Here is a 25,288-nt window from a genome sequence, read left to right as displayed (position 1 = left end):
ATGTTTGTATGCAGCTTTATTAACTCAATGATATATATATATTTTTTTTACATTGTTTTCAAACTGATATGTGACATGTATTAATGCCAAAATAACATGCAAAACAGTCAAGCCCCCCCAAAAATGTGGGGCTCAAAAATGTGGGGCTCAAAAACCTGCCCTGAATGATTGGTCACCACTGGACCACCCACAAAAACAACAACTTTGAAACAAATGCATCCAATGACATTTTCTCAGCAGGTTCCCTTAGAATGACTGCTTAGAGTGTTTTTCAGAGGGTGGAATCAAACTCAGACTGTTTGCGGCTGTCAAATACTTTTTTTCTGACCTCACCATTCACAAGTGACAACACTGACTGGATGTCCTTCTCACTGCATAGAAAAACAAAATATACATCTGCACACAGGTACACAGCTGTTTGCATAGTGGATGTAGATAGTACCTTCCCGATTGTGCCTGAATGACCTGCAATCGTCCACTGTTGCCATGCCGACCAGGAAATCAGCTTCCGAGAGGATGGACTCAATGGTGCCACCATCTGCTTCGTAACGCCCCTCTCCCTGCACCTCCCTCTGTACTGAGGAGTTAATTACTGTCTCTACCTGGTAGCTGGTCCCTTGGCAGGCCTGGATGAAGAACCGTTTGGGTTTTACTGCCAGAGCTGGGCATTGCTCTCTAAAGAAGGGGGGTTTGAGGGAGCAGATGGGCACCTGTACCCCATCTGGCCCAAACACACACCCCTCCCCCCTGTGGGATAAAAGACACCACTTGGAACAAGATAGAGGAATAGATATTGACTGAATTCTAAATTGTGTGTCTAAACCGATTTATATTACCAATATGGTAGGGATACAAGAGCTCCATCATGTCATTTTCACCACATTGATTACACATCTTGTTATTTAAAATCCACACGTGTGTCTACAGTAGAGCAGGGTTAGGCAAACCCAGTTCTCAGAGAGTACAGTATGCGAGTTCTCTTCTACTTTTGGCACTAAACTTTAAAAGTCTAAACCCTGGGGACTAAACTTTTGGGAAAAAAAGACTGAAAAAAAACCCTACTTTATATCGGAGTTGTACCTGTTGTCATAGAGATAGGGGACTCATGCTATTGTTTTAGCGTGGACATAGCCATTGACCGCTTCCACCAGGGTTGGGGTCAATTCCATTTAAATTCCAGTCAATTTAGGAAGTACTCTAAAATTCAAATTCAAATGATCCTCAATGCTTATTTAATTAGGAACAATTTAGATTTGAATTTTATTCACTTTTTGAATTGACTGGAATTTAAATAGAATTGACGCCAATCCTGGCTTCAAGCATTTATAGTTGTCAACTAGGCGGGGATTCCTATGAGTTGGGCCCAAACATCCAATGAAGAAGAAGGTTCTACTTTAAACTGGAAATAGCCTCAATGGCACTGCCAATGCTGTCACAGACACTGTAACGCACAGATATAAAGATGAGTCCTCTATCTCTATGGCCTGTTGTTCACACGGGTATCCTCCCTCTCATCGGCTAGAAGGGTCCAGCCTGATCTCACCTCCTACCACCCACCTTCCATCTTTGAGGACATGCTTTTCCATTGTTAGAGCGGTCACATCTATCTTGTCCATATAATAGACAATCTTTGGTTTGGTTTATTTCAATCTGCCCACATGCCCACAGGTGGCAGCACCCAATTACTCATCAATTCAATACCTGGTTAGACTGTTTCAAGTTATCTAGAAGGTTGAGTGGCTGTAACTGTGTAATGTTTTGGCAGAGTGAAAGTACAAATGCTTCCCACGTTTGAACACACACACAAGAGGCACCCACACCAAATCACGTTCTCAGTCACATGAGGAGAATTGAAACCGAGGCTAAATCAGGAAGTTTAGCACCCCTTTAATGTAGACCTATTAAGAAGCATCTATTTTTACTTACAATGAAAGGGATTCCAAAATGACCATTCAGTTCCTAATGGAAAAACATAATCCCCTAACACAACCAAAACAAATTGCAAATGCATCCAACAAGTTTGTAGAATCACAAGCTTGATGTAGTCATTGTGTGCTAGGAATATGTGACCAATTACTTTCTGACACCTTTGTCACACTCTTATCTGTTTCACCTGTCCTTATGCTTGTCTCCGCCCCCTCCAGGTGTCACCCATCTTCCCCATTATCCCCTTGGTATTAATACCTGTGTTTTTTGTCTGTCTGTGTCAGTTCAGCTTGTTTTTGTCAAGTCAACCAGTGTGTTACTCTGTGCGCCTGCTTTTTTCCCCTCCTTTTTTCCCCTCCCCTTTTCTCTGTTTTTGCTAGTCCTCCCGGTTTTGACCATTTGACCCGACTCTGAACCGCCTGCCTGACCTTGAGCCTACCTGCCACTCTGTACATCCTGGACTCTGACCTTGTTATGATCTTTTTGCCTGTCCACGACCATTCTCTTGCCTGTCCCTTGGATACTAATACATATCAGAGACTCAAACCATCTGCCTCCCGTGTCTGCGTCTGAGTCTCGCCCTGTGCCCTTATAATTATACGTGAATTTGTCCAAATACTTATGACTTGTACAAATGGGGGGACTAGATACATGAAGTGCTTTCATTTCTGAACTATAAAACAGACATGTATGAAAATTCCTTCAAATAAAAGGTGACATTATGTACTGTCGCCTCATATGAAACATTTTATCTCAAATCCAAAATGCTGGAGTATCAAAATGTTAGCTTCACTGTCCAAATACATACAGAGGGAAGTGTATAAGCAATTGAGCCAAGCATTTTATATAATGAAGTTATATCTGAACATTCGGAAAGATTGAGTAATTAACATTCTGTTAACGTTATTCTACATTGAAAAAATGTAAATCTTTATTTGGAAAATTAAATATCCCAGCTGTATTTATATGGTGCAAATAACAGACTTTTGATCTTTGGCTACAGTAATATAAAACTAATCTGCTGAGATACTGCAAAAAAAGGGGCCAGGGGCCTGCATACGTTACGTACACGTTAGGTGCTTCTTTCACAACTAGTTTCTTCGTTTGGAGGATCCTCCCATGTCCCCTGATCCTCCACTTAGAAGGGATTCTGGACTTCCCACTCCTTCAGTGGAAAGGGATTATGGACTTTCCATTTCTCTGGGAAGGGATTCTGGACAGTCAGGATCACTTGGCATGATATACACTATATATACAAAGTTTGTGGGCACCCCTCCAAATTAGTGGATTTTTCAGCCAGACCCTTGGCTGACAGGTGTATAAAATTGAGCACACAGCCATACAATCTCCATAGACATTCATTGGCAGTAGAAAGGCCTTACTGAAGAGCTCAGTGACTTTCAACACGGCACCGTCATAGGATGCCACCTTTCCAACAAGTCAGTTTGTAAAATTTCTGTCCTGCTAGAGATGCCCTGGTCAACTGTAAGTGCTGTTATTATGAAGTGGAAAGGTCTAGGAGAACGGGTGCTGATGTGCGTAAAAATCGCATGTCCTCGGTTGCAACACCACAGACCTCCATACTGCTTCTGGAAGCAACATCAGCACAATAACTGTTCGTTGGGAGCTTCATGAAATGGGTTTCCATGGCTGAGCAGCCGCACACAATCATAAGATCACCATGCGTAATGCTAAGCGTCGGCTGGAGTGCTGTAAAGCTTGCCTCCACTGGACTCAGGAACAAAATTAAGGCAGTTATACCATTTTTTAAACGTAACAATACATTCACAACAGATTTAACAACACATTAAGTGTGTGCCCTCAGGCCCCTACTCCACTACCACATATCTACAACACAAAATCCATGTCTACTTGTGTGTACAGTCGTGGACAAAAGATTTGAGAATGACACAAATATTAATTTCCACAAAGTTTGCTGCTTCAGTGTCTTTAAATATGTTTGTCAGATGTTACTATGGAATACTTTAGTATAATTACAAGCATTTCATAAGTGTCAAAGGCTTTTATTGACAATTACATGAAGTTGATGAAAATAATCAATATTTGAAGTGTTGACCCTTCTTTTTCAAGACCTCTGCAATCCGCACTGGCATGCTGTCAATTAACTTCTGGGCCACATCCTGACTGATGGCAGCCCATTCTTGCATAATCAATGCTTGGAGTTTGTCAGAATTTGTGGGTTTTTGTTTGTCCACACACCTCTTGAGGATTGACCACAAGTTCTCAATGAGATTAAGGTCTGGGGAGTTTCCTGGCCATGGATCCAAAATATCAATGTTTTGTTCCCGAGCCACTTAGTTATCACTTTTGCCAAATGGCAAGGCGCTCCATCATGCTGGAAAAGGCATTGTTCGTCACCAAACTGTTCCTGGATGGTTGGGAGAAGTTGCTCTCGGAGGATGTGTTGGTACCATTCTTTATTCATGTCTGTGTTCTTAGGCAAAATTGTGAGTGAGCCTTCTCTGGACAAGCTTTTTTCCAGATGCCCCAAACAATTGGAAAGGGGATTCATCAGAGAAAATGACTTTACCCCGGTCCTCAGCAGTCCAATCCCTGTACCTTTTGCAGAATATCAGTCTGTCCCTGTTGTTTTACCTGGAGAGAATTGGCTTCTTTGCTGCCCTTCTTGACACCAGGTCATCCTCCAAAAGTCTTTACCTCACTGTGCGTGCAGATGCACTCACACCTGCCTGCTGCGGTCCTGGCCTCTTGCTGGACTTTCTTGGGCGCCCTGAAGCCTTCTTCACAACAATTGAACCGCTCTCCTTGAAGTTCTTGATGATCCGATAAATGGTTGATTTAGGTGCAATCTTACTGGCAGCAATATCCTTGCCTGTGAATCCCTTTTTGTGCAAAGCAATGATGATGGCACGTGTTTCCTTGCAGGTCACCATGGATGACAGAGGAAGAACAATGATTCCAAGCACCACCCTCCTTTTCAAGCTTCCAGTCTGTTATTCAAACTCAATCAGCATGACAGAGTGGTCTCCAGCCTTGTCCTTGTCAACAATCACACCTGTGTTAATGAGAGAATCACTGACATGATGTAAGCCGGTCTTTTTGTGGCAGGGCTGAAATGCAGTGGATTCAGTTCATTTGCATGGCAAAGAGGGACTTTGCATGTAAAGCGTCTGTGTGTAGCTAGTGAGATGAGTCAGGCGCAGGACAGCAGATATGAGTAATAAAAGCAATTTTACTCAAACATATCACAATACACGTCGTAATAAATACAAGGCCACCAATGCGGACCACAATACAATAAACATTTATTCACAAACAAACATGGGGGAACAGAGAGTTAAATAATGAACAAGTAATTGGGGGATTGAAACCAGGTGTGTAAGACAAAGACAAAACAAATGGAAAATGAAAAATGGATTGACGATGGCTAGAAGGCCGGTGATGTCGACTGCCGAACGCCGTCCGAACAAGGAGAGGGACCGACTTCGGCGGAAGTCATGACAGTACTCCCCCCTTGATCCGTGGCTCCAGCAGCTCGCCGACACTGACCTCGGGGACGACCCGGAGGACGAGGCGCAGGGTGATCCGGATAGAGACGGTGGATATCCCGCAGCAACGAAGGGTCCAAGACGTCCTCCAACGGCACCCAGCATCTCTTCTCTGGACCGTACCCCTCCCACTCCACGAGGTACTGAAGGCCCCTCGCCTGACGCCTCGAGTCCAGGATGGCTCGAACAGCATACGCCAGGGCCCCCTTGATGTCGAGGGGTCGGAGGAAACTCCCGGACCAGCCACCACCGGCCTGAGGAGAGACACATGGAACGAGGGATTAATACGGCAACCTGGGGGAAGCTGTAACCCGTACCATACCTCGTTCAGTCTCCTCAGGACTTTGAATGGCCCCACAAACCGCGGAACCAGCTTCCGGCAGGGCAGGCAGAGGGGCAGGTTTTGGGTCGAGAGCCAGACCCGGTCCCCCGGTGCGAACACCGGGGCCTCACTGCGGTGGCAGTTGACCCATTGCAGGTGCACATGGGCAGCGTCCCAGGTCTCCTCCGAGCGCTTAACCTCACTAGGGTATGTGGGACGCTAGTGTCCCACATGGCCAACATCCAGTGAGATTGCAGAGCGCCAAATTCAAATACAGAAACACTCATTATAAAAATTCAGAAAACATACAAGTATTTTACATAGGTTTAAAGATGAACTTCTTGTGAATCCAACCACGGTGTCAGATTTCAAAAAGGCTTCACGGTGAAAGCATACCTTAAGATTTTTTGAGAACATCGGCCAGCAGACAATTCATTACGAACAGTAACCAGCCAAGTAGAAGAGTTACTCAAGTCAGAAATAGAGATACAATTAATCACTTTGATCTTCATATGGTTGCACTCAGAAGACATTCATTTACTCAATAAATGTTCACTTTGTTCGATAGAACCTCCATTTTGTTCGCATGTTTTCTTCAGTAATCCACAAGCTCAAACGCAGTCACAACAGGCAGACAAAAAAATTAAAATTGTATCCTTAAAGTTCATAGAAACATGTCAAACGATGTTTATATTTCTACCCTCAGGTTGTTTTTAGCCTAAATAATCAATAATATTTCAACCGGACAATAACGTTGTCAATATAAAAGGTAAACAAGAAAGGCACTCTCTCGGTCGCGCGCATGAAAAAGCTCTGTGACACTGCAGGGTCCACTCATTCAGACTGCTCTTACTCCCTCATTTTTCAGAATACAAGCCTGAAACAATTTCTAAAGACTGTTGACCTCTAGTGGAAGGCATAGGAACTGCAATTTGAGTCCTAAGTCAATGGATACTGTAATGGCATTGAATAGAAAACTACAAAATAAAAACAATCCTACTCCCTGGATGGATTTTTCTCAGGTTTTCGCCTGCCAAATCAGTTCTGTTATACTCACAGACACTATTTTAACAGTTCTGGAAACTTTAGTGTGTCTTCTATCCACATCTACGAATTATATGCATACCCTATCTTCTGGGTCCGAGTAGCAGGCAGTTTAATTTGGGCACGCTTCTCATCCAAAATTCAGAATGCTGTCCCCTACCCTAGAGAAGTTAAACCATTCGTACACCGCAGGAACAGACACATGTACATTGACTTCAATACAAAACCTAGGAGGCACATGGTTCTAACCCCCTTCCATAGTCTAACTCAGTAATTATGACTTCCGGAGGATGTCCTCCAACCTATCAGAGGTCTTACAGTATGAACTGACATGTTGTTTAGCCAATCAAAGGATCAATGAACAAATATAGTACTGTCATGACGTGGCCCTTTTTGGGTATAGATCATGGCACCCCCCTCGCTCTCTCTCACTCTCTGAATGAGTACAATTCTCAATAATGAGTTTTGTATCTAATTCTTGTATAAAATGAATGATCAAAGATTAAACTATTTGTAAAATGATGTAATGTGATGTTAAACCTTTAATGTGAGAGAATTGTATTCCCTTTAAAGTTTAACTAAGTCATTGGCCCGCCCCCGTGAGCACAGACATGATCTGGTGTCATAGAACAGCCTTTTCTACAGTTACAAATAAAACATCAGCTGTTGAACATCAGCTCCATCTATAGGCCATCTAAGTTACTTTTCAACAGAAAAGTGAAAAGATGTCATTATGGTAGTATATTTAAAATGATTTGAGTGAGTCCACACTTCCACCGGGGTACACATCCAGCCGCCTTCTTCCACTAGAAGTATGTAATGATAACACATTCGGGTGTTGTTTCCCCTATGTCATTCTGTTGACATGGTTTGCATAGACATTAAACAGAGACGTACATGATACAAGAGTTAACCTTAGTCCTAAATTATCAGTAGGCCTACAAATACTGTAGTACAGTTAAAAGTATTTCAGTATATATATATTTAAAAAAAATAGCCAGACGCCTTTCATCTTTACATAAGTCTCATCTGATATATTAAGACCTTTACCCTGGTTTCCAGGGCAACCAGCTGCAGACCTGAGCCAGGTTAACGTCACCTACAGTACATCTTCTCCAGGCAACATCAGAGCCTAAAACTCCCTCTGGTGGCTGGCTGGCTGGTTGGCTGGCAGACAGCAGGTAGGCCTGGGTACAGAGAGACTCCCTCTGGCTCCAGCTCCATCCATGGTTCATTATTGGCCACACACAGACAGTCCTTTGGTGAGGCTTTTTGTGGAGGAAATGTACATTTACAAGAGACCAGATTAAAGAGGAGGGAATGCTGATTTGTTGCAAAAATCAAAAGAACACAATTTAGAGTGAGATTTCAATTCAATAAGTTGCATGTTTACAGGAAATGTATGCTTTATTTGAATGATAGAATTGAATGATTGTGTGGTTGGTTAGTTAGTTAGTTTCAACAGAATCTTTTCACAAGAATATTGTGAATACTGACAATAAGTAGGCTAATATTGACATGATGAAACCCTTTTACTGATCACATCCATGTTCCTTGCTATTGCCAAATATCCTACAAAACACTGTTCTAATTTCAGCCATAGCCTTCCCCACCCTTCCTCCCATAGTATCATAGGAAGTGCACTCCAATGATAAGTAACAATTAGCAGCCATGACTCAGGGCATCTGCACAGGCAGCTTGCAGTTGCACTGGTAGGGAGTTGTGGAGTTCAAGGGCTGACTTTATAGGGCACTTGTTAATAGAATTCTAAATAAAATAAATGTATCTAAATTCCATCTGCAGTCCCCAAGGAAAGAAATGGGGCATATTAAAAACTATAATATAAATTAATAGCATTTAAAATATAACCTACATTCCATATTCACTGCTTGTTTCATGTCTATTCATAATTTAGACCAGATAAATGATTTTGTGGTGTGATTTTGTTGTTGTTGAATACTTGGTCACAGTCATACCTTGTCACAGTCATCAGGTGCTGTCTCAGAGGATTGAACAGTCTGTCAGGGCTCCCTAAAGGTGCTGTCCCAGAGGTTTGAACGGTCTGTCAGGGCTCCCTAAAGGTGCTGTCCCAGAGGATTGAACGGTCTTACAGGGTTCCCTAAAGGTGCTGTCCCAGAGGTTTGAACGGTCTGTCAGGGCTCCCTAAAGGTGCTGTCCCAGAGGTTTGAACGGTCTGTCAGGGCTCCCTAAAGGTGCTGTCCCAGAGGATTGAACGGTCTTACAGGGTTCCCTAAAGGTGCTGTCCCAGAGGTTTGAACGGTCTGTCAGGGCTCCCTAATGGTGCTGTCCCAGAGGTTTGAACGGTCTGTCAGGGCTCCCTAAAGGTGCTGTCCCAGAGGTTTGAACGGTCTGTCAGGGCTCCCTAAAGGTGCTGTCTCAGAGGATTGAACGGTCTGTCAGAACTCCCTAAAGGTGCTGTCCCAGAGGTTTGAACGGTCTGTCAGGGCTCCCTAAAGGTGCTGTCCCAGAGGTTTGAACGGTCTGTCAGGGCTCCCTAAAGGTGCTGTCTCAGAGGATTGAACGGTCTGTCAGGGCTCCCTAAAGGTGCTGTCCCAGAGGTTTGAACGGTCTGTCAGGGCTCCCTAAAGGTGCTGTCCCAGAGGATTGAAAGGTCCACCAGGCCTCCCTAAAGGTGCTGTCCCAGAGGATTGAACGGTCCGTCAGGGCTCCCTAAAGGTGCTGTCCCAGAGGATTGAAAGGTCCCCCAGGCCTCCCTAAAGGTACTGTCGAGAGGATTGAAAGTTCCACCAGGCCTCCCTAAAGGTGCTGTCCCAGATGATTGAATCGTCCGTCAGGGCTCCCTAAAGGTGCTGTCCCAGAGGATTGAAAGTTCCACCAGGCCTCCCTAAAGGTGCTGTCCCAGAGGATTGAAAGTTCCACCAGATAAAGTTCCACCAGATAAAGGTACTGTCCCAGAGGATTTGAAAGTTCCACCAGGCCTCCCTATAACTGCTCTGCCCTAACAACCATGCATATTGACGCCACATGGACTGGAAAGGAGGATTGAAAGGTCCGTCAGGCCTCCCTAAAGATGCTGAAAGGTTTGAAAGGTCTGTCATTCTGCCCTTTGGTTAATAAGCCTCAAAGCACTACTCACATTAGCTGTAAAGTTCAAGTCAGTGTATCCCTCTGGGGAAAAGAGCCAGTGCCTTTGACATTTTACCTTTATTTAACTAGGCAAGTCAGTTAAGAACAAATTCTTATTTTCAATGATGGCCTAGGAACAGTGGGTTAACTGCCTGTTCAGGGGCAGAATGACAGTTTTGTACAGCTTGGGGGTTCGAACTTGCAACCTTCCGGTTACTAGTCCAACGCTCTAACCCCTAGGCTACCCTGCCGCCCTAGGCTACCCTGCCGCCCTAGGCTACCCTGCCGACATAAGCACAAGTAGACAGCTGAAATCCACCATTCACAATGATCTGGATTCGGATATGAAAGTCAGTGGGTACTTTTTACCATCATCCAAAGCCCTACATCTTATGCATCCCACTTTACTCTTAATAATTCAGCATAAAAGTTGTAATATGTGAACATGAAAGTCTCGGTACACTCAACAAACAACGCATCAGTTCTGCTACTGTGCAGTGACTTCTATCTTAATCATTTTCTATGCTGACATTTAGTAGTCTCTGTTATCAGTGTAAAGACAGCATCATGTTATTGGTTATATCATGGCTCATCTTCCATCGAAGGATGGAACATAAGCAGATGACTGGCCTGGTGCTTGATATCCTGGTCTTAATGTCTTCCTGTGAGAGTTAGCTTAGAGGCTGAGTGAAGCCGAACCAGAGCGGGATAGGAGCTTAGCAAATCAGATAAAACACTATAAATACTCCTTCGGCATCAGCAGCCACACAGCTATTAGAAGGGTTGGGGACTAATGCTCAAAGATCCTTTTCTGTTTTTATAGAGAATCAAAAACCAATATATTTCTCAATGCATATTCTTCTTGTGAAACTTCAAAAACCTTTGTTTGATTGCATTATTTGTGTCTGACTTTAAAGCTGCTGTTGTATAACTGCTCTGCCCTAACAACCATGCATATTGACTGGAAAGGACTTTGGACATTGGCTATTAACTTATCTTTCAGGGATATAATCCATTTAAATAGTAATGATTGTTCTTTTTTTCAGTAGAGAAAACAGCCACTCTCACTCTCTGCACTCTTGCCATCTGGGTGGTAATGGATTTTGTTGGCACTGAGTAAAGCACAATATGGTTTTTACTGTACTTCATATAGGACATAATAGAAGGAGACAAACAATACATGTAGATTGTAATAACAGAGTGATCATGCTCTCGGTGGAGAAGAGGTAATAACCCTTCAGAATTTAGAGGGACTCTACCTCTCTTTCTCCCCTCCCTCTGTCTCTGTCTGTATCTCTCCCTCTTTGCTCTTGCTTTCTCTCTCTATCTCTCTCTCCCTCTCTCTCTCTCTCACACACACACACACACCCACCCACACACACGATACAGCCTTTAGCAATGATTCATTAACTTTATTATTAATGTTTATATTAATATAATTGAATATGGAAATGTAACCTGGTATGCACAAAATCAATACAATAATACTAAACTTGTTACAAAATGACCAATTGACATTTTTATCCCTGGTCTCAGTGTCTAATCAGACCCATGTAAATGTACCTCATGTCCTAGTCTGAGTATTTGAGAGCAATCCTGACATTTAAGACTTGATGCTTTGGGGGTAATAAAATACTCACATGGTTGGCTACCTTTATTTTCTCTCTCTCTCTGATTTAGTTAATGATGAAGGCTCTATTGGTCCCTCTGGGACTAAGTGTGCTTTATAAAGGTCAACTCCACCACCAGCCCATGCTTCATCAGTCAGAGTAATACATTACCCAAGCGTTTTGTGAATACTTCGCACATGTACGCTTCGCAAAGCAAAGTAATCAAGAGAGTAGATTTTGAAGAGGCCAGCTGTTTCTACAGTGCACCCCTCTCTCTCCAAAAAAACAAAAGAACAATAGTCTCTTTCACCAACTGAAGCCGTCCAATTGACCATCTCTCAATGATTACAAACCAGTGTTCAGCACCATGGACAGGTCCACCTCGCTGCACACAGTGGGGTATGACTTTTGATCAAGGCCACCAGTTTATTTCACCCATTTAGATTAAAATAAATGTTTATTTGAAATTATCTACATCGGGCTTACATAAGAAGTTGGATCGGTTAAAGATGGATGAGAGCAATGGCTAGAGGATCAAAAAGGCTACAGACAAAAAAAAGTCCAAGTGTGTCCTTCTTGGCCATTCGTTGTAAAAACTGTCTAAGCTACCGGCCATCATTAGAGCTGAGGTTTAACCCAGTGTGTACCATGAAAAAACAGTTTGGCTAGCCAGGTCCCGGTCAGGAAATTCTCCTAGTCTGGTCCTATCCATAAACTGTCATTTGACCGCAATGTGCTTTAGTTCCAATGTGTGAGAGAGCATCATCATTAAAGACTCGGATGAACACCAGTAAATCATGGCCATTCAGACTATAAGCTATGCCTGCACACCGGAACGCATACTGTAATGAGAACACATACCCCAAAGCCTATGGAATGTGCATGCAGTGCCAGTGTAAAAAATATGACAGGTACAATTACCTCCACCGTAATACTACACTGCTCAAAAAAATAAAGGGAACACTTAAACAACACAATGTAACTCCAAGTCAATCACACTTCTGTGAAATCAAACTGTCCACTTAGGAAGCAACACTGATTGACAAGAAATTTCACATGCTGTTGTGCAAATGGAATAGACAACAGGTGGAAATTATAGGAAATTAGCAAGACACCCCCAATAAAGGAGTGGTTCTGCAGGTGGTGACCACAGACCACTTCTCAGTTCCTATGCTTCCTGGCTGATGTTTTGGTCACTTTTGAATGCTGGCGGTGCTTTCACTCTAGTGGTAGCATGAGACAGAGTCTACAACCCACACAAGTGGCTCAGGTAGTGCAGCTCATCCAGGATGGCACATCAATGTGAGCTGTGGCAAGAAGGTTTGCTGTGTCTGTCAGGGTAGTGTGCAGAGCATGGAGGCGCTACCAGGAGACAGGCCAGTACATCAGGAGATGTGGAGGAGGCCGTAGGAGGGCAACAACCCAGCAGCAGGACTGCTACCTCCGCCTTTGTGCATGGAGGAGCACTGCCAGAGCCCTGCAAAATGACCTCCAGCAGGCCACAAATGTGCATTTGTCTGCTCAAACGGTCAGAAACAGACTCCATGAGGGTGGTATGAGGGCCCGATGTCCACAGGTGGGGGTTGTGCTTACAGCCCAACACCGTGCAGGACGTTTGGCATTTGCCAGAGAACACCAAGATTGGCAAATTCGCCACTGGCGCCCTGTGCTCCTCACAGATGAAAGCAGGTTCACACTGAGCACGAGACGCCGTGGAGAACGTTCTGCTGCCTGCAACATCCTCCAGCATGACCGGTTTGGCGGTGGGTCAGTCATGGTGTGGGGTGGGATTTCTTTGGGGGGCTGCACAGCCCTCCATGTGCTCGCCAGATGTAGCCTGACTGCCATTAGGTACCGAGTTGAGATCCTCAGACCCCTTGTGAGACCATATGCTGGTGCGGTTGGCCCTGGGTTCCTCCTAATGCAAGACAATGATAGACCTCATGTGGCTGGAGTGTGTGAGCAGTTCCTGAAAGAGGAAGGCATTGATGCTATGGACTGGCCCGCCCGTTCCCCAGACCTTTATCCAATTGAGCACATCTGGGCCATCATGTCTCGCTCCATCCACCAACGCCACGTTGCACCACATACTGTCCAGCAGTTGACGGGTGCTTTAGTCCAGGTCTGGGAGGAGATCCCTTAGGAGACCATCCGCCACCTCATCAGGAGCATGCCCAGGCGTTGTAGGGAGGTCATACATGCACGTGGAGGCCACACACACTACTGAGCCTCATTTGACTTGTATTAAAAGGACATTACATCAAAGTTGGATCAGCCTGCAGTGTGGTTTTCCACTTTAATTTTGAGTGGGACTCCAAATACAGACCTCCATGGGTTGATACGTTTGATTTCCATTATAATTTTTGTGTGATTTTGTTGTCAGCACATTCAACTATGAAAAGAAAAAAGTATTTAATAAGAATATTTAATTCCTTCAGATCTAGGATGTGTTATTTTAGTGTTCCCTTTATTTTTTTGAGCAGTGTATATAGGCCTAGGACACTGATGAGTTATATCAATCAACTTTGTAGGCCAGGCCCCATAACTGTTATGTGAATGCGGTGAATGTGGGCGCTTTGTTCAAATAGGGGAAAATTTTGCAAAAAAAAAAAAGTCTGTTTAATCACCTTTAGGGCCTAGCACTTTTCTTCAAGTAGCCTAAGATAATAACATAGCGACAACAAGCAGTAAAACAGGTGTAGGATCGTTCTTCATATAATTAGCAGGGCTGTGTTGGTCAAGGCTTGCATGACAACTTGCGCTTACACCTGCTGTCTCTCTTCCTTAACACACACCCTCCCACCTCTCAGTGCCCACTCGAGTTCTCTCGGAGTGAGGATGAAGGCGCAGAACATTCGGACCCTTTCTCTCATCCTGTGTATGCTAGCCTACCTGCTTGTGGGAGCCGCGGTGTTCGACGCCCTCGAATCAGAGACCGAGAACTCGAGGAAGAAGATCCTGGAACAGAAACGCAATGAGCTGAAGAAGAAGTACGGATTTACCGATGACGACTACCGGGAGATCGAGAGAGTGGTTCTTCAGTCGGAGCCCCATTGCGCGGGGAGACAGTGGAAATTCGCGGGATCCTTTTACTTTGCTATCACCGTCCTCACAACGATAGGTAACTAATTTGGCTATGCCCTTTAGAAATATGTCCCAAGCAAGTATTGGACTCTTTGTTTATGTGGTTTCTTTGCTCTGCAAGTGAAATCATCCATGCATGAATCATCCATGCATCCATACAACAAATCTGTTTGAACATGTCCTCTACTCTCATGGAGCTTACCATGGTGCTGAAGCTGAACTCTTGTTGAAATTATTAGTGAAACCGGCAGTTATGATAATGCAGTTATGGGAATTGTGTTAAGGAGACTACTGTTCTTTGGGTTATTTAAAAAATGTACTGTGTGTGTGTTAATGTACACATATGATGTGTCTATAACTTTGATATGATTCTGTTCTGCAGGTTATGGTCACGCTGCTCCAAGCACTGATGCTGGAAAGGTATTCTGCATGTTCTATGCCGTTCTGGGTATCCCTCTGACACTGGTCATGTTCCAGAGCATGGGGGAAAGGATCAACACGTTTGTCCGCTACCTCCTCTGCAGGCTCAAGCGATGCATGGGCTTACGGAAGACTGATGTGTCCATGGGGAACATGGTGCTGGTGGGCCTCCTGTCCTGCATGAGCACCCTCTGTGTCGGGGCAGCAGCCTTCTCCCACTTTGAGGGCTGGACTTTCTTCAATGCCTACTACTACTGTTTCATCACGCTCACCACCATCGGCTTCGGGGACTTTGTGGCCCTGCAGAAGAAGGAGGCACTCCAGAGGAGGACTCCCTATGTGGCCTTTAGCTTCATGTACATCCTGGTGGGGCTGGCAGTGATCGGGGCTTTCCTGAACCTGGTGGTGCTACGCTTCCTCACCTACAGCACAGACGAGGCAACCAGGAGCCTGGAGGTGGAGTGGGAGGAGCAAAAGCCAGCAGCGCCTAAGACGACAGGGGGTGGGGAGGTGGAGGCAGATGTTGAAGCATCAGTGTGGGACAGAGCTGATGGGATAGAACGGTTTGGAGCTGAGGATGGTAACAGTAGCCGCTGTAACCTCTCCCTGCCCATGGAGGGAGGCACCAGTCGTACCAATCTCATCCCCTCTCCATCTGAGGAGCGTAGAGAGACCCCTGGGGTCAGGGACTCTGCTAAGCATCCTGAGTCCCGCATCAGCGCCCTCTGCTCCTGTATGTGCTTCAGGTTGGTTGCCTGTGACAGCCCCTCTCCGGCCCACTGTGAGCACTCAGGCTGCCACAGCAACCCTGTCTTCTACAACTCCATCTCCTACAGGGTGGATGGAGCCTCCTGCAGCTCCAGGGGCACCTCAACCCAGTCCTTCCCCAGCAGCGATGCCCTTTTTCTGGGGATGAGCAGCCCTCACACACGGAGGAAGTCAATATAGCTGCTTGGATTGTTGGGACTCACTCTGAACTAAAGTGGTCTTTGTTCTTATCTACACTACAGCCAGATATGTTACTCTGATTCTCTGCAGGTGGAACAAATTGTGTATGCTTTCCCAAAAAGGTCACCTTTACATATTTTAGGTTGTGCTTCTACACTATATATACAAAGTATGTGGACATCCTTTCAAATAAGTGGATTCAACTATTTCAACAATACCTGTTGCTGACAGGTGTATAAAATCGAGCACACACCCATGCATTCTCCATAGACAAACACTGGCAGTAGAATGGCCTTACTGAAGAGCTCAGTGCCTTGAACATGGCACCGTAATAGGATGCCACCTTTCCAACAAGTCAGTTTGTCAAATTTCTGCCTTGCTAGAGCTGCCCTGGTCAACTGTAAGTGCTGTTATAGTGAAGTGGAAACATCTAGTAGCAACAACGGTTCAGCCGTGAAGTGGTAGGCCACATAGGCTCACAAAAAGGGACTGCAGTGTTGAAACGCATGCAGTGGTTCCTCCTTTAAAAGTTTGTACCGCGGGACTTAGAGGTACCCTGCGTCACGGCTTCACTGCTCCAGACCACCGCAAGGGGGAGTTAGAGCACTCATTACATTGTAGAATAATAGTGAAGACATCACAACTATGAAATAACACATGTGGAATCAGTTAAGAACAAATTCTTATTTACAAGGACAGCCTACTCCTTCCTCCCTGTTGGGGAATTGAACCCCGGTCTCCCGCGTGCCCTTCCCGCACGACACAGGCTTTCTTTAGCAAAATAGCCCAGTACTGTACTGCCGACGTCACGTTGTACAGTTTCCTTTTTCGTTTTTCTCCGAATATAAACACCATAATATTAATCAAATTAATTAAGACAAATTTCTTAAAATCAATCCCATATACTATGCTATTACAAAAAAGGTTTTAAATTCTCTGGTAATGCCAATATCGAAGACTATCAAATGCTTCTCAAAGATGCCTTCTGGTGGTCAAACTAGCACTAACTTGCATTAACAGAACAAATGGCTTAGAATTTGATAACGTGCCACAGAATGTTGCAGCAGCCTGTAAGGAGTGCTGCAGTGTGACACAACTTTTAACGGAGGAACCACTGTAGAGGGTAAAAATCACCTGTCCTTGATTGCAACACAATAACTGTTTGTCGGGAGCTTCATGAAATGGGTTTCCATGTCCGAGCAGCTGCACACACGCCTAAGATCACCATGCGCAATGCCAAGCATCGGCTGGAGTGGTGTAAAGCTTTCCGCTATTGGACTCAGGAGCAGTGGAAACACATTCTCTGGAGTGATTAATCGCGCTTCACCATCTGGCAGTCCGATGGAAGAATCTGGGTTTGGAGGATGCTAGGAGAACGCAACCCAATGCATAATAACAACTGTAAAGTTTGGTGGAATAATTGTCTGGGGCTGTTTTTTATGGTTTGGGCTAGGCCCCTTAGTTCCAGTGAAGTGAAATCTTAATGCTTCAGCATACAATGATATTCTAGACAATTCTGTGCTTCCAATTTTGTAACAACAGTTTGTGGAAGGCCCTTTCCTATTTCAGTATGACAATGCCCCCATGCACAAAGCAAGGTCCATACAGAAATGGTTTGTCGAGATCGGCGTGGAAGAACTTGACTGGCTTGCACAGAGCCCTGATCTTTGGGATGAATTGGAACACCGACTGTGAGCCAGGCCTAATTGCCCAACATCAGTGCCCGACCTCACTAATTATCTTGTGGCTGAATGGAAGCAAGTCCCCGCAGCAATGTTTCAACATCTAGTGGAAAGCCTTCCTAGAAGATTGGAGGCTGTTATAGCAGCAACGGGGAGACCAAATTCATATTAATGCCCATGATTTTGGAATGAGATGTTTGACGAACAGGTGTCCACATTCTTTTGACCATGTAGTTTGTTAATTTTTTCCCAGTCAATATGTAGCTTTTACAGATATCCTATTCTGCATTATATTTTTTAATTGCATTGTTTTCTATGACACGGATAAATCAATTATTTACTCAGGTGCAGCGGTCTAAGGTACTGGTTCGATTCCAGGCTGTATCACATCAGGCCGTGATTGGGAGTCATATAGGGCGGCGCACAATTGGCCCAGCGTCGTCCGGGTTTGCCCAGGGAAGGCCGTCATTGTAAATAAGAATTTGTTCTTAACTGACTTGCCTAGTTAAATAAAGGTGAAATACAAAATAAAGTAAAAAAGTTATGAAATAAAATGTACTACATCGTCAAACTGTTTCTTTTCTCTAAAGAAGCTCACAGCTTGTAGTATATGATTTCTTGATGAATGCACAAATGTTTAAAATATGGGCATTATGATGGAGGAAATGTTTTCCATACAAGAGGAAAACTTATGCCCCCCAGACCTGCAATCATTTGCTATTAAGCAATAGCTTACATTGCATGTAAATTATAAAACAAACCTTTAAGTTTTCTATGAATAGACTTATCACCATCTGTACATTTCATCCCCATAGTTTTGGAACTCTAGGTATAGACCACATCATGAGGATAGGAAACTAACGAGGGAGCGAGAGAGACAGACACAGGTGGGCCCACTGAACGTCTCAGACATAGTTTTGGAACTCTAGGTATAGACCACATCATGAGGATAGGAAACTAACTGGGCCCACTGAACGAGGTTTTGGAACTCTAGGTATAGACCACATCATGAGATAGGAAACTAACGAGGGAGAGAGAGACAGACACAGGTGGGCCCACTGTTTTGGAACGTCCACATCATGAGGATAGGAAACATAGTTTTGGAACTCTAGGTATAGACCACATCATGAGGATAGGAAACTAACTGAGGGAGTTTTGGAACTCTAGAGAGAGAGAAACTAACGAGGACAGACAGACAGGTGGGCCCACTGAACGTCTCAGACATAGTTTTGGAACTCTAGGTATAGACCACATCATGAGGATAGGAAACTAACGAGGGAGAGAGAGAGAGAGAGACAGACACAGGTGGGCCCACTGAACGTCTCAGACATAGTTTTGGAACTCTAGGTATAGACCACTCAGAGGATATAGAGGGAGCCACATCATGAGGATAGTTTTGGAACTCTAGGTATAGACCACATCATGAGGATAGGAAACTAACGAGGAGAGAGAGACAGACACAGGTGGGCCCACTGAACGTCTCAGACATAGTTTTGGAACTCTAGGTATAGACCACTTCATGAGGATAGGAAACTAACGAGGGAGAGAGAGACAGACACAGGTGGGCCCACTGAACGTCTCAGACATAGTTTTGGAACTCTAGGTATAGACCACATGAGGATAGGAAACTAACGAGGAGAGAGAGAGAGAGAGAGAGAGAGACAGACACAGGTGGGCCCACTGAACGTCTTAGACATTCCTCTATGATGGCACCTGTGGCATGCAGCTTATTTCTAGTCTGTCATCATCAGCTGATTTGCACTCTCAGCTTAGGCTGATTCACTTGGTAACGTGTCCATCCATAGCTCTCTGCAGTGGCAAATGTGCTGGAGAGGAACAGTGGGAGGAAGCTGAGATGTGAAAAGTATTGACTGATCATTTCTGTATTGACTCTCTTGCATCTCTGACCAACTACACCAACTACATTTTACCAAAAATAACTGCCACAACACATGAAGTATGCTGATAAGATCCCTTTCTTCAAAACATATGGCCATAGTTTCTGCTCCAACTAGTGCAGATTCATGAGATGATCACAGGGCATCTAGTGGCAGCAGGCTATAAGGGCCTTTAGCCGACATCCACAGTTGTTTTGGTGGTGTTGGAGGTGGAACTGTGATAGAGCTGTCAAATGAGTCCTGGCATTATACCTAAATTGGCCATTGCCATTGGCTGGAATGTGAGATGTAATCTACACCTCAATTAGGTTGCTTAGTCCTATTGTTATGTAGTCATAGTGTTCTTAGTTAAAATTTGTGTTACTGTTCTTGTCCATTAGTGTTCTGTATTTTGTCTTGTTCTGTTTTGTGTGGACCGCAGGAAGAATCACTGCTGCTTCAACAGCTAATGGAGATCAGAATTAGTCATAAATCATAGAAATACTAATTATTTCATTTGATTTCAATTTGAGAATAATTAGTTCTATCTAGCCTACACTTTCTCGTTCTGAACTTCCGCGACTGGGATGGGTGTGGTTTTGTGGCAATGATCAAGAGTAGCTGCTCACCGATTTGACAGCTCCAACGCAGTCACACCTCTGACACCGCCAAAACATTAGCTACAGTATGCGGGTATCGGCTATCGCCAGTTAAAGCTTACTGTATGCTTCCCAGTCGAAACAGTTTGCACATTTGACAACATTCTGCAATGTTTTGGTTAGTTTTGATCTTCATAATTTTTTCCCCCCTGGCTGTTCGTGCACAATTTTTTCTTCAGGCAAGTCGAAGTTCGGCAGCCAAAGTCTACACCCCTTCATTAGTGATTGGTCATCAGTACTACTCCCAGTGGGAGTGGGAACATGAAGTGTTTGTTGGTATTCAAGGAGAGATGACCAGTAACCCCCCCCCCCCCACACACACGCACATCAAAGGGACAGCAGTGGAGTAGGTGGTGAGTTTAAGTTCCTCTGCATACACATCAGACAAACTGAAATGGTCCACCCACACAAACAGTGTGGTGAAGAAGGCGCAACAGTGCCTCTTCAACCTCAGGAGGCTGAAGAAATTAGTCTTGACACCCAAAACCGTGACAAACATTTACAGATGCACAATCGAGAGCATCCTGTAGGGCTGTTTCACAACCTGGTATGGGAACTACACCGCCCTCAACCGCAAGGCTCTCCAGAGAGTGGTGCGGCCTGCACAACGCATCACCGGGGGCAAACTACCTGCCCTCCATGACACCTACAGCATCCAATGTCACAGGAAGGCCAAAAAGATCATCAAGGACAACAACCACACAAGCCACTGCCTGTTCACACAGCTACCATCCAGAAGGTGAGGTCAGTACAAGTGCATCAAAGCTGAGACGGAGACTGAAAAACAGCTTCTCTTAAGGCCATCAGACTGCTAATGTAACAGGGTTATATTGGTGATTCCCCTTGCCACTTTATTGTTAAGCCAATGGGTTTTTGGTTTGAGTTTGTCTTGCCTTCACCTACTCAACATGGCATCTTATTGGCTGGTTTGCGTAGCTTGCTTACGAGGGGGGATGTTCCAGTTAGAATCGTCCCAGTGAACAAGCACCAAACCAGCGGTAAGTTGTTGGTTGCAAAGCACTGTACATCAAAAGTGATTTTTATACTCTCAAGTGATGATTTAAATGTAAAATTAATATCAAATTGTTTGTAAATGTTATTCGAACATCACACATAAGATGCAGCGGTTTTTGGAGAATATTTGTTGTGCATTTTGTTGTAAAGAATTCCCGCCAGTACTAGCTAGCAACTTACTGTGTCTGGTGGGGGGGTTCATATATTTTGTACAGTGCGTGAGTGCAGAGTTGGATGGTGAGACGTGCATTGCATGACGTGCAATTTTGTGCCGTTCCTAACAGGTACATTGTTAAAGATATTATATTGTAATTGTATTATTTTGGTAACTACCCCAGTGAACAAGCACCAAACCAGCGTGCGTGAGTGCAGAGTTGGATGGTGAGACGTGCATTGCATGACGTGCAATTTTGTGCTGTTCCTAACAGAATAAATCTACATGACTGGTGCTACATGTTGGAGTTCCGTGTCGATGACTGATTGTACACAACGCAAGAAGAGTACTGTTACACTTAACAGCAATCACTAACTCAGAAAGGCTGCTGCCTACATTGAGACCCAATCACTAGCCACGTTAATAAATGGATCACTATTCACTTCAATAATGTTTACATATCTTACATTACTCAGATCACATGTATATACTGCATTTTATACCATCTATTGCACCTTGCCTATGCTGCTCGGCCATCGCTCATTCATATACTTACATATTCTCATTCACCCCTTTAGATTTGTGTATTAGGTAGTTGTTGGGGATTGTTAGATTACTTGTTAGATATTAATGCACTGTCAGAACTTGAATCACAAGCATTTCGCTACACTCGCGTTAAACATCTGCTAACCACGTGTATGTGACAAATAAGATTTGATTTGATTTGATTCTGGGCTCCGGGTCTTGCTGTATCCCGTGGGGAATAAAACTGAGCTCCCTCCGTTATCGCTGGTACTACACAGGAGTAACCTCTCTTCCCCCAGTCCCCTCCCTTGTGTGCCATTCTGGCAGCTTTATGGGACTCAGCTGGTGAGCAATCAGCCCCTTGATTACTCACAAACCACAATCAGCCATAATTAGTCCTGGCTGAAGAGCCCGTCGAGACCTGGCACGTCCAGTAGAGGAAACCATCGCCTTGTGATGTAGATTCCATATGTTACCAGACCTCGATGAGTCTCCCCCTGGTGGCTAAGTAATTCTCAGCAAAAACATCAAAAAAAATTAATCAAAAGATTTTTTGATTTCTTGAAGTGTTTCTGGCTATGCTTTTGCTACAGTGTCTCAAGGACAAACAACCGTAATATTGTCTATTTTTTTGTAGTTTTTCAAGCAAATGTCTTTAAGGGCAGGGAGTCTTAAACTTTTTCAGTCTGGGACCCAGAAATAGAAATGCTGTATTTTCCTAGGACCCAAGCTTATGAAAACATGCAAATATCGGTACATTTGATTGCCCTTATGCCTAAAACAAATGCAATATAGAAAAAAATAAAAAACAATGAAATATCCATAAATATCTTTTAATGTTAATTTTTCCACATGAATACATATCTGTCTATGTTGGAACTGCTGCTGTTAAAATACAAGAACTTAATTCATTCTGAACTGGAATAAACTGACTGATCACACAGATGTATAACAGAACTACAGGAGGCTGCTGAGGGGAGGAAGGTTCATAATAATGGCTGGAATATAGCGAATGGAATGACATCAAACACCTGGAAACCATGTGTTTGATGTATTTGATACCATTCCGCTAACTGCGCTCCAGCCATTACCATGAGCCTGTCCTCCCCAATTAAGGTGCCACCAACCTCCTGTGAACAGAACACACACACACACTGGGCTCAGTTTTTGACAGCACAACCCTGAGGTCATGCTCAGCATTGACACTGTTCTGTACTTGTTTTTTTAAGTACGCCAGAGTTGAGAACCCTGACTCGCATAGGTGCCAAACTGAACCAGAACCATCTGCTTTCTCAGCCAGGCAGGAGAACTCTTCCTGCTGTAGATGAGCAACCCAGAACTGTGTGAGTGTGTTAAAAAGCATCTTGCTGCCAATGCTTGCTTGTACTGTTACTAAGGCCTCCATCTCTGGCAGAATTAGTCCTAGGTCTGATGAGGACACTGCTTGCAAGGGATACCTCACCCATTGAAGTGTTTGAGATCTGTGGGTTAGGAAAGTACTGGTCAAAGTTCTGCTGCAGGCTGGCCATGTGCTCAGCCATATCCTTCTTCACAGCTTCACTGTCACGCCCTGACCTTAGTTATCTATGTTTTATGTGTTATTTTGGTCAGGTCAGGGTGTGACGAGGGTGGGTATGTGTTTTTGTCCTGGCTAGGGTTTTTGTATATCTATGGGTTTTTTCTATGTCTAGGTAAAGTAGGTCTATGGTGGCCTGAATTGGTTCTCAATCAGAGGCAGCTGTTTATCGTTGTCTCTGATTGGGGATCCTATTTAGGTTGCCATTTTCCATTTTGTGGGTTATTGTCTATGTGTAGTTGCATGTCAGCACTTGTTATATATAGCGTCACGGTCATTTTTTTAGTTTGTTTAGTGTTCTTTCTTTATTAAGAGGAATGTATTCATATCACGCTGTGCCTTGGTCTCATTACGATGACCGTGACATTCACATATGGGGGAAATCTATCTGCTGCATGTGAGCTGACAGAACATGGAACATGCCATATGCTCCAGCCTTCAGCTGTGACTGCCACAATCCCAGACGTGCAGTGAATCCTCTGATGCCATCTTCAGGCTCCAAAATGGTTGATTCCTTGCCCTGGAGGCTTGTGTTTAGCTCATTGAGCTTTCTGAAAATGTCAACCAGATAAGCCAGCCTAGCCAACCACAGTTTGTTACGGAAGAGGTCTGCAAGGTCGCTGTCCTCTTTCTCCAGATAGACCAGAACCTCCTCAGTTCCCACAGCCTCTCCAGGACCCTCCCCCTGGACAACCACCTAACCTCACAATGAAAGAGCAGGTGCTCATGCTCTGCTCCCATCTCCTTGCAAAGCTCTCTGAACAGCCTTGTTTGAAGAGGTCTCTTGTTGCTCAGATTCACCACCTTTACCACATGAGTCGAAAACAGCCCCTAGGTTAGGTTGTAATTGTCACGCCTTGGTCAATATGTTTTGTGTTATCATTATATATTTTGGTCAGGCCAGGGTGTGACATGGGTTTATGTGTTGTGTTCGTATTGGGGTTTAATAGGCATTGGGATTGTGTATGATTAGGGGTGTGTCTAGTTAGGCTTGGCTGCCTGAAGCGGTTCTCAATCAGAGTCAGGTGATTCTCGTTGTCTCTGATTGGGAACCGTATTTAGGTAGCCTTAGTTTCACATTGTATTTCGTGGGTGATTGTTCCTGTCTTTGTGTATTCACCAGATAGGCTGTAATAAGTTTCACGTTCCGTTTGTTGTTTTGTATTCACAGTTATTTCATGTATCGTTCCGTTTTCTTTCATTAAAGAAACATGAGTAACCACCACGTTGCATTTCGGTCCGACTCTCTTTCCACAACAGACGAACGCCGTTACAGTAATGCTTTGCTGGCTAAAGACTCCCTGTGCAGAATACAATGTGTCAGTTTCACGTTGGGCACCACTCTGCAGACATGAGCTATGAATCCGGAGTTGCACCCAGTCATGCATCTTGCACCATCAGTGCAAACAATTTGCCCAGTCAATTTGTAAGTCTTTCAAAAGAGTGTCTACCACCCTAAAAATGTCATCTCCCTTTGTTGATGTTTGTAGATGGTCACAGAAAATAAAATCCTTCTGGATATCATCACCAAATACGTATCTGTTAGGTGAGAATTATCGGTTATTTGAATGATTAGAATATTCTGCCTTGAAACATATAATTGTATGCAAGTGACTAGAATGTATAACATAATCAATACATGTCGTCCTAGTCAGAATTAGGGTAAAGACATGTCTTTATGGTATTATAAACACAGACTGTCTGAGCTTGGTGTCAACCTGGCTAGAGATTTGGGAGAAGAACAGGGAGTAGGTCTCAAGGACAAGGTCACTAATCACTGGCGGCTGGGTAGCAGGGCATGTGTGTGCG

General features: G+C 44.2%; 1 protein-coding gene across 1 annotated transcript; it reads left to right on the top strand.

The window, feature by feature from the left end:
• Positions 1 to 14,378: 14,378 nt before the first annotated feature.
• Positions 14,379 to 18,218, top strand: LOC115143751 (potassium channel subfamily K member 15-like). The gene is made up of 2 exons (XM_029684227.2): positions 14,379 to 14,661; positions 15,007 to 18,218. Exons 1-2 carry the CDS (start codon positions 14,379 to 14,381, stop codon positions 15,990 to 15,992), a joined length of 1,269 nt encoding a protein of 422 aa, XP_029540087.2. The 3' UTR covers positions 15,993 to 18,218.
• Positions 18,219 to 25,288: the final 7,070 nt, after the last annotated feature.

Source organism: Oncorhynchus nerka, linkage group LG15, assembly GCF_034236695.1.
Source record: "Oncorhynchus nerka isolate Pitt River linkage group LG15, Oner_Uvic_2.0, whole genome shotgun sequence".
Classification (NCBI taxonomy): domain Eukaryota; kingdom Metazoa; phylum Chordata; class Actinopteri; order Salmoniformes; family Salmonidae; genus Oncorhynchus; species Oncorhynchus nerka.
Note: the sequence above shows the minus strand (reverse complement) of the source record. Positions and strands in the feature narration are given on the sequence as shown.